This window comes from Salmo trutta, chromosome 32, assembly GCF_901001165.1.
Source record: "Salmo trutta chromosome 32, fSalTru1.1, whole genome shotgun sequence".
In the NCBI taxonomy this organism is placed as follows: domain Eukaryota; kingdom Metazoa; phylum Chordata; class Actinopteri; order Salmoniformes; family Salmonidae; genus Salmo; species Salmo trutta.
Window position 1 is genome coordinate 6,566,319 of NC_042988.1, and position 10,747 is coordinate 6,577,065.

Here is a 10,747-nt window from a genome sequence, read left to right on the forward strand (position 1 = left end):
AATATTAGACTTCAAATCAAAATGGTACACGTTTACAGTTCCACAAATGACCTACAGAATGAAGGACCAGTGAAAGCTAATGAAGGTTCATACTGGTATCACCTGCATGCATCATATTGTGTAATAGTTCAGAGAAGGGTTGCCATGATCTTAGTTTTCCTGTCAAATTAGGCAACTTTGAAAATGATGTCACTGGTGAAAATGTATTGGTTGCGTGTTGCTGGTTTTTGGACTATTTCTAAATTGCACACCTACTCATTCCAGGGTTTTTCTTTAGCTGAACTATTTTCTACATTGTAGAATAATAGTGAAGATGTGTGCAAAGCTGTCATCAAGGGGGCTACTTTGAAGAATCTCAATATAAAATAGATTTAGATTTGTTTCACACTTTTTTGGTTACTACATGATTCCATATGTCTTACTTCATAGTTTTGATGTCTTCACTATTATTCTACAATGTAGAAAATAGTAAAAATGAAGAAAAACCCTTGAATGAGTATGTGTGCAAACTTTTGACTGGTACTGTAGTAACGGCACAATTGTCAGAAAAGTGTAAAAAGGGCAAATTATATTTTCTCTTGTGACATATTCCAATTCCTTTATTAGTCTCATTAGCTTGCAAGAATTATTATTTTGATGGAAAACCGAATTTTGCTTCTAAAGTTGTTAGACGTTAAGTCGAGATTCCTTCTTAATTCGCTCAATAACGTTGTGGGAAAAAAGGGGTTTATTGGCCAAATGTTGCAACTGCTCTCTTTCTGCGGAAAAGAAAAAGGGACTACTTTTCAGGCTTTTTGAGCGGGTTTTGACTAGTCATTGGATTACAATTTTGTTGAAGATCTGGCAACCCTGATTCAAAGTGCAAGACAAGGACAATCATGGCGGTGCAAACCCGGACGCTTGTTTCAGCCAAATGGCTTGCAGATACGATAAAAAGCAACCTTATTGGACCGAATCTTCGAATTCTGGATACGTCCTGGCATCTACCGATATTAAAACGTGATGCAAATGCGGAATTTAACCAACAGCACATACCTGGAACTTCGTTCTTTGATATTGACAAATGTGCCGACAAAACTTTCTCGATGGATCATATGCTCCCAACTGCAAGCTACTTTGCAGAGTATGTGGGGGGTTTAGGTATAGGAAACGATACACATGTAGTAGTGTACGATACCAGCGATTTTGGGTCATTCAGCGCACCCAGAGTGTGGTGGATGTTCCGATTATTTGGGCACAATTCTGTATCGGTCCTGGACGGGGGTATGAAGAATTGGCTGGCCGAAGGGCATCCGGTCACTGCAGAATACACCAAGCCAGGACGTGCGGATTTCAAGGCGACCGCCAATCAGTCATGGGTCAAGTCATATGATGATGTGCTGAAAAACATCGAGACCAAACAGGTGCAAGTTATTGACACAAGACCCGCCGGCATGTTCCGGGGAACCGAACCAGAACTAAGAGATGGTCAGTGGGAGCATATGCAAAGATTTATTTTGTCCTCCTAGAATTGACTACATGTCATGGTATTATACATTTTTGCTAATATGATTTTTTTAAATGAGCGGTAAAGAGAGACCCTCTCTTTACCGATCTTCTTATCATTTTCTTTCTTTCTCTCACACACAGACATTGAGCCTGGCCACATTCCTGGTACTATCAACATGCCTTTTTTCAAGTTCATGGATGCCTCAGGCAAGGAGTTGGAGCTTGAAGAGCTGGCAAAAATGTTCCGAGAGGCAGGGGTGGACTTGGAGAAACCTTTCTGGGTAACCTGTGGGTCAGGGGTCACTGCATGCCACGTGGTTCTGGCTGCTCACCTGCTGGGACATTCAGGGTCAGTGTCTGTGTATGACGGGTCATGGTATGAATGGTTCAAAAGAGCTGCCCCGGAGCATGTCATCTCTGAGGGCAAGGGGAAGCAAGTGTGATGTGGAGAGACGGGTAGAAATGAGCACTAAGAAAAATACTGTTGAATGAGTTGCTGATCAATAGCAGGGACGGGACACTATGAATCACAAAGGAAGCTACAAATTGCACAAAATATGGAGGGTTTTACTGATTTTGACTGAAGGTTTTTGCTGAGTTGGATGAATGTGTCATTGTGAAAGAGGTCACTGTTCAAGAGTCCATGAATACAGTATGCCTATGTTAATATTCAAGATGTCCAATAAAGGTGTTACAAACTATGCAATATTAATCTATTAATAAAGATTAGAAGGATAGAATGTTTGAGGTATTCGGGTTAGAATTGGACTATGGTTGAGTTGTATGCTCCTACTTAGGGGATTGCAGCCTGGCAACATTGTCTTGTAGATGTTGCCACTGCCAGACATTTTCTAAGGGACTTTTGAAATAATGAAACTTGCTTCTAATGCACCATGAAACTGTAAGGAAAACATAATTTTCATGTAGTTGTAGTTGCCTTGGTGTGACCTTGTTATGAGATGTAGGCCCACGAAATGTCAAAGGGTTTTTCTAAGTGCAGTTCGGTTTTAGTATTAACAGAAGTTTCTGTCAGTTCGATTGCAGGATATCACTTTGTTTAATGTGTACAATAAAAATATGGCATCTACTGTACAAAGTTCTCAGTATTGTATTTTTTTCAAAGTATAACAATTTTTACCATATACAGTAGTCCTTTGTACAACTTTTTCTTATTCAGGGTCAATTTTTGACTTTGGTTAGACAAGAAGTAAATGTGAAGACTTCAATGTACAACGTGTCTACTTTTTACGTTGATGGTCATCAATCTAGTATGTGTAGGCCTATATTCTTTATGGTAACAGCATTTTAGGTTATACCACATTTTTCTGTCACGCCCTCATCTGTTTCACCTGTCTTTTTGATTGTCTCCACCCACCTCCAGGTGTCACCTGTTTTCCCCATTAGTCCCCGGTGTATTTATCCCTGTGTTTCCTGACTCTCTGTGCCAGTTCGTCTTGTTTTGCCAAGTTAACCAGTGGTTTTCCTAGCTCCTATTTTTCCCCAGTCTCTGTTTTTTCCTAGCCCTTGCATGTCCTGATGCCGAATCCGCCTGCCTGACCACTCTGCCTGTTCTGACCTCGAGCCTGCCTATCCCCTTGTACTGTTTGGACTCGGACCTGATCACTGAACCCCTGCCTGTCCTGACCTCAAGCCTGCCTATCTCCTGGTACTGTTTGGACTCTGACCTGGTTTATGAACTCTCGTTTGTCCCTGACCTGCCTTTTGCCTACCCCTTTTGTTATAATAAATGTCGGAGCTCAACCATCTGCCTCCTGTGTCTGCATTAGGGTCTCACCTTGTGCCCTTGTAATACAAACTGGCCATGACAGACCCGGCAGACTTGGACCAGCTCCGTCACGTTATCTCCCTGCAGGGAGCCACCATTGGGAGGCATGAGGAGCTCCTGCTGGACCTTTTGGAAGGGCTTCCACCATGACCAAAGGTTCAAGGCTATAATGGAGCAAATCAGTAAGTTAGCTCATAGTCAGCCCACCACCTCGGAGACCTCCCAACCACCCAGTAACCTTTCTACTACTAGTGGATTTGTTCAACCTACCCCGGCTTCTCGAAAACCCCGCTTACCACCTCTGGAGCGTTATGCGGGGGGGATCCTGGTACCTGTTGGGCTTTCCTTTCCCAGTGCTCCCTCATTTTTGAACTCCAGCCCTCTTCGTTCCCATCGAACCGATCAAAGATGGCGTATTTAATCATGCTAATGTTCGGAAGGGCTCTCCTGGGCAACGGCTGTGTGGAAGCAGAAACCCTCTGTGTGCAATAGCCTGGAGGAATTTATGGCAGAAGTGATTAAGGTTTTCGATTCTCCGGTGCCCGGGAGGGTGGTGGCTCAAACTACTGCAGGTACATCAGAACTCCCGTAGTGTGGCAGACTACGCAGTAGATTTTCGCACATTGGCCACCGAGAGTTCCTGGAATCCGGAGGCTCTTTTTGACACCTTCCTCCAAGGACTGTCGGAGGGGATAAAGGACAAGCTCACAGCTCGGGAAATACCACGGGACCTCGATTCCCTCATCGCCCTTGCAATTAGGATTGATGGGCGTCTACGAGAACGCCGGTGTGAGAGGAGGTCAGGTCTTGGGAACATTCGTTCCTCTGCTGATGCTGGTGCCCGTCTGAAGGAATCCGGAAATTCCCGAAGTTTGTATTTCCGAGGATAACCGAAAACACCAGAGGTTCCCAAAGAACCATCGGCGACGGGTGAGTTGGATACTCCTTAGCCCATGCAACTGGGAAGAGCTAGGTTATCAGTTGGGGAACGCTCACATAGGCTGAATTCTAACTGTTGTCTGTAATGTGGAGGGGTGGGACATTATATAGCCACTTGCCCAGTTAAGAAACCCTCTTTAGTGGGTACAAGTACTCGTGAGCCAGACTGAGAGTCCCCTAACTTCCATCACCCGTCCACCTTTTTTTGTGATTCTGCTGTGGAGAGACCAGTCTAAGTCTCCCAGGGTGTTCATTGACTCTGGGGCTGATGAAAGTTTTATGGATGCTACCAGGGTTTCTGAATTAGGTATTCCCAATCAACTTCTCTCTGTCCCCATGGATGCAAGGGCACTGGACGGCCGCTCTATTGGAAGAGTCACCCATAGCACAGTGGCCGTTCATATAGGGTATCAGGAAACCACAGTGAGACCTTACAGTTCCTCCTCATCTATTTATTTTTTAATTTAAAAAAAATCCCCTTTTTTGGCTTCAGAAACACAATCATGTTATTGACTGGACGACGAGCTCCATCCTGGTTTGGAGCCCGTTTTGTCATTCTCATTGCCTAAATGACCTCCTGGAGGTCTTCAGTAAGGCACAGGCTACTTCTCTTCCCCCGCACCGTCCTTATGATTGCACCATTGATCTCCCCCCAGGCACCAGGTGGTGTGGTTGGCTATATTCTCTATCCGGCCTGGAGACCAAGGCCATGGAGGAGTACATTGAGGATTCTCTGGCTACTGCATCTCCTGCCGGCGCAGGGTTTTTCTTCGTGGAGAAGGACAAGTCCGTGCATTGACTACCGGGGTCTGAATTATATAACAATCAAGAATCGTTACCCCCCCTACCTCTCCTCGGATTTCGAACCTCTCCAGGGGGCTAACATTTTTTCCAAACTGGACCTTCGGAATGCCTACCGCCTGGTTCGGATACACAAAGGAGATGAGTGGAAGACAGCTTTTAACACAGCCAGCGGACATTATGAGTACCAGGTCATGCCGTTTGGACTCACCAACGCCCCCGCTGTCTTCCAGGCTCTGGTAAACAATGTGCTCAGGGACATGCTAAACCGTTGTGTTCATCTACCTTGACAAGAAAGCAGTGGTACAGTGGCCTCAACCTACGTCCAGGGTGCAGTTACAATGTTTCCTGGGGTCTGCTACATTTACATTTTAGTCATTTAGCAGACGCTCTTATCCAGAGCAACTTACAGTAGTGAATGCATACATTTCATACATTATTATTATTATTTCCCTTTCTGTACTGACCCCCCGTGGGAATCGAACCCACAACCCTGGCGTTGCAAACACCATGCTCTACCAACTGAGCCACACGGGACCACTGCTAACTTCTACCGACATTCCATTCGGGGCTACAGCACCCTGGCGGGCCCCCTCTCTGCACTCACCTCTCCCAAAGTACCGTTCACAGAGCCTTCGTGGACCTGAAGCATCGGTTCACCACAGCACCCATCCTGATCCGTCCCGTCAATTTGTGGTAGAGGTTGATGCTTCTGATGTTGGAGTGGGTGCCATCCTGTCCCAGCAATCTGCCCAGGACCAAAAGCTCCAACTCTGTGCCTTCCTGTCCCATCGTCTCAATCCTGCAGAGAGGAACTACGACGTAGGCAACCGAGAACTCCTGGTGGTCAAGATGGCGCTGGAAGACGGGAGGCACTGGCTGGAAGGAGCAGAACAGCCATTCTTGGTTTGGACCGACCATAAAAACGTGGAATATCTCCATACAGCCAAGCACCTTAAATTCAGGGAGGCCTGGTGGGCTTTATTGTTTACAAGATTCAACTTCACTATTTCCTACCACCCAGGGTATAAAAATGTGAAGCCTGACGCCCTCTCCCACCTATACAGTTCCTCTGCCACACCCTCGGTCACTGAAACCATTCTCCCTACCTCAGGCCTTGCAGCTTCAGTAGATTAGGGTATTGAAACCTTGGTCCGCAAGGCACAATGTTCCCAACCTGAACCTGAAGGGGGCCCGGCTAACCGGTTGTTTGCCTCTAACTCAGTCCGGTCCCGGGTCCTAGAATGGGCTCATTCCTCCAGGCTGACCTACCATCCAGGTTCCCGTCGTACCCTAGCCTTCCTCCGACAATGTTTCTGGTGGCCCACAATGGTTCCTGCCGTCTCTGCCTTCATTGCCGCGTGCACAGTGTGTGCTCAGAACAAGACTCCACGGCAAGCTCCTTCTGGCCTCCTTCAGCCACTACTTGTCTCTCATCGTCCCTGGTCCCATATCTCTCTAGACTTTGTCACTGGGCTCCCTCTGTCTGATGGCAACACTGTCATTCTGACAACTGTGGACCCTTTCTCCAAGGCCGCCCATTTCATCCCTCCCCCCAAACTACCCTCTGCCAAAGAGACAGCCCAGCTTATGGTGCAGCACGTCTTTCGGATCCATGGACTCCCGGTGGATATGGTCTCCGACCGGGGTCCTCAGTTCTCGTCTTAGTTTTGGAAGGAATTCTGCACCCTTATTGGGTCATCGGTCAGCCTGTCCTCCGGATTCCATCCCCAATCCAACGGCCAGTCGGAGCGAGCTAACCAGTACCTAGAAATCACCCTAAGATGCCTGGTTTCAACCAACCCCACTACCTGGAGCAGACAACTGGTCTGGGTGGAGTATGCCCGGAACACCCTTCCCTGTTCAGCCATGGGACTCTCCCCTTTTGAGTGCTCTATGGGGGTATCAGCCTCCACTCTTCCCAGAACAAGAGCAGGAGGTCAACATACCCTCGGCCCAGATGTTTCTCCACCGCTGTCGACATACCTGGAGAAGAGCTCGGGCGGCACTTCTCAAGACCAACTCCAGGTATCGTCGACAAGCGGACATCAGCTGGACTCCAGCTTCCCACTACTGCATTGGGCAGAGGGTTTGGCTTTCCACCCGGGACCTGTCCTTTCGGGGGGGGGAGGAGAGTCCCACAAACTGTGCCCCCGTTTCATTGGTTCTTTTCCCATCTCTAGAGTCCTTAGTTCCACTTCTATCCATCTTGTGTTACCCCGTACCCTCCGTATTCACCCTACTTTCCATGTGTCTAGGATTAAGCCTGTGTCTCACAGCCCTTTGTCTTCTGTCTCCAGGCCCATCCTTCCCCCCTGTGTCATCGATGGCCATCCGGCATACATGCTGAAACGCTTCCTGGGTGTTCGACCACGGGGCAGAGGTTTCCAGTACCTGGTAGTACCCGCTAGAGACACCATGGGGGGGCGGGGGGGGCTGTAACGCCTCCAGGTATCGCCTGTTTTCCTCATTAGTCCCCGAGGTATTTATCCCTGTGTTTCCTGTCTCTCTTGGTCAAGGTGAACACTTCTCTAGCGTATTTAACCTTTTTAGCGCAGGCGTTCCCTTTTTACTAGCAGCCCACCTCAACAACATCCGGTGAAATTACAGAGTGCCAAATTCAAAATACAGAAATAGTCATAATAAACATTCATAAAAAATACAAGTGTTATACATCGGCTTAAAGATTAACTTCTTGTTAATCCAGCTGCTTTGTCAGATTTCACAAAGGCTTTACGGCGAAAGCATACCATGTGATTATCTGAGGACAGCGCTCTGCTTACAAAAGCATACAAACATTTTACAACCAAGTAAAGGAATTACAAAAGTCAGAAACAGCGATAAAATTAATCACTTACCTTTGAAGATCTTCATATGGTTGCAGTCACAAGAGTCCCAGCTACACAATAAATGTTCATTTTGTTCGATAAAGTCCCTCTTTATATCCCAAAAACTCAGTTTTGTTGGCGCGTTTTGTTCAGTAATCCACTGGCTCAAAGGCGGTCAATACATGCAGACGAATATATCCTAATAGTATCGGTAAAATTCTTCGAAACATGTCAAATGATGTTTATAATTAATCCTCAGGTTGTCAATTGTCTAAATAATCAATAATATTTCAACCGGACAATAGCGTATTCAATAGAAAGGAAAAACAACGAGGGGCGCGCACTCGGTCACGCGCGCAAAACCAGCTCTGCATTCTTCCTCAGTCAACTGACAAAGGTCTCATTCTTCTTCATTTTTCAGAAAACAAGCCTGAAATAATGTCTAAAGACTGACAACTACTGGAAGACATAGGAACTGCAATCTGGGTCCTAACCCATTAGATACTCTATAGGTATTCAATTGAAAATACCCAAATCAAAAAAATCCCACATCCTGGATGGATTTTCCTCAGGTTTTCGCCTGCCATATCAGTTCTGTTATACTCACAGACATTATTTTATCAGTTCTGGAAACCTTAGTGTTTTCTATTATATGCATATCCTAGCTTCTGGGCCGGAGTAACAGGCAGTTTACTTTGGGCACGCGTCTCATCCAGACGACGAAAAACTGCCCCCAACCCATATGAACTTAACATTTACATTTAACATTTAAGTCATTTAGCAGACGCTCTTATCCAGAGCGACTTACAAATTGGTGCATTCACCTTATGATATCCAGTGGAACAACCACTTTCCAATAGTGCATCTAAATCTATTAAGGGGGGGGGGGGTAAAAGGATTACTTTATCCTATCCCAGGTATTCCTTAAAGAGGAAACTTAAACTTAAGAAAATTGATGTTTTGTGTATGATTATAAAAACACTTGATTACCATACTTTTGTCTGAATTTTCAAATACTATTGTGTTTTTTTTATATGGATGATCATTTTAATTGTTTCCTCTATTACCAAGGCATTAATAAACGCTGTCTTCGTCAGACATCAAACCATGTAAATCTTGTGTACTTTGTGGTATTATTACCATTCAAATTGAATTGTTGCTGTGTCATATTTTTGCCTTATTCTTACTTCTAGAATGCTTTGAGTAGGGCCTAAATAGAAAAACAGCAGTAGGAATGGTTTGTAAGAAGTGGAACTCCCAAAACAATCTTCTCCTAAATCTCTTCCATCACCAAGAGTCTCCCTGAGGGAAAATATTTTTGCCTGAAAAAATACCTGAGAAACACAGTAGTCTTGCACTTTTGAAAGACTGTGCAGGATTGTGGACTTTAGGTTCATAAACACTGAGATAACATTTAAGTTCATTTATAGTCAAAGGGTCAGTTGAGGTAAAGACCTCAGAATTCAGCAAATCACTAAATTCCTCAAGTTGTGAAATAAGCAGAAGTTTATCAAATAGCCTAGAATTTAACAAATAGAGGCAGGCCAGGGATCAGGTTTGTCATTTATTTCAATTGCCCAGACGATGAGCTACGCACAAGCCAAGCATTGAGCATGTAATCAGAGCCCCATGACAAAGCACACGTTCCCACAGCTGAGGCCATCTCCCACAGGGTAGGCAGCCCAACATCACCTCTCTGCAGAGTTTGACCCAGGCAGGATTCAGATGGGCTATTGGAAACACACAGAGAGAACTGGGTACAGTGTTATCCATCTCTCACATGGGTACATCGGATGATGGCATGATCATTCTCCATGGCACATATCCATTGCTCAACACATTCCAGGTCTAACTACATACTGTGCAGTAGAACAGAGTTGTAATATGGTATCAATAAGAGCAAACTGATTTTTACAAACACCCTTTTGGAGTTTGATTACTTGTTTGTTACTGTACTCCCCACTGATAGATTTACATTACTTCTATGACCAAAGTTCCAAAGACTGGACCTACATTTGTGTATAAACGTTCAAACGAGATGTTGCAACGATTCCTATGTCGAAGATGTGAATAATATTTGTTGGTCTAATGTGTGTAATGAGAAACATCTAGACACTGCACTTGAAGCATTCATGAAACTGCTTCTTCCAGGTACTGATAGGCATGCACCCATCAAGAAATGGACTGTTAGAACTGCCAAATCCCCATGGATAGATGACAAATTGAAAAACTGTATGGGTGAGAGGGATGAGGCAAAGGGAATAGCAAATAAGTCTGACAAGGCAGCAGACTGGCAAACATACAGTCAATTTAGAAATTATAACTAAACAAAAATAAACTAGACTATAGAAGAAAGATTAATTTTATAAAAGAATGATAGTAAAAAGCTCTGGAGTACTTCAAATTAAATTAGACAAAAGGCAAACTTGGCTCCATCCTTCATTGAGGCAGATGGCTTGTTCATAACAAAACCCTTTGATATTGCCAACCACTTCAATAACTTTTTTTTGACAAGATTAGCAAACTTAGGTATGATATGCAAACAACAAATGCTAAAAGGAAGGGTACCAAAGAAATGTCTGCAGCATTGAAGGTCACAGTGGCCACCATCATTCTTAAATGGAAGAAGTTTGGAACCACCAAGACTCTTCCTAGAGCTGGCCGCCCAGCCAAACTGAGCAATCGGGGGAGAAGGGCCTTCGTCTGAGAGAAGAACCCGATGGATACTCTGATAGAGTTCTAGAGTTCCTCTGTGAAGATGGGAGAACCTTTATGGTAGAGTGGCCAAACAGAAGGCACTCCTCAGTAAAAGGAACATGATAGCCCGCTTGGAGTTTGCAGAAAAGGCACCTAAAAGGACTCAGACCATGAGAAGCAAGATGCTTTGGTCTGATGAAACCAAGAT

General features: G+C 45.0%; 1 protein-coding gene across 1 annotated transcript; it reads left to right on the plus strand.

Annotated features, from left to right (window-relative positions):
- The first annotated feature begins 854 nt into the window (after positions 1-854).
- LOC115170927 (3-mercaptopyruvate sulfurtransferase-like) lies at positions 855-2,580 on the plus strand. Its single transcript, XM_029727309.1, has 2 exons — positions 855-1,467; positions 1,630-2,580. The coding sequence occupies exons 1-2, from the start codon at positions 879-881 to the stop codon at positions 1,929-1,931; spliced, it is 891 nt and encodes a 296-aa protein (XP_029583169.1). The 5' UTR covers positions 855-878; the 3' UTR covers positions 1,932-2,580.
- The last annotated feature ends 8,167 nt before the right edge of the window (positions 2,581-10,747 follow it).

What these genes read in the sequence shown, in the direction of transcription:
- LOC115170927 (XM_029727309.1), top strand. Translation starts at nt 879, where the DNA reads ATGGCGGTGCAAACCCGGACGCTTGTTTCAGCCAAATGGCTTGCAGAT. An exon ending in CGAACCAGAACTAAGAGATG is followed by an intron (nt 1,468 to 1,629) that starts GTCAGTGGGAGC and finishes TCTCACACACAG; the next exon opens with ACATTGAGCCTGGCCACATT.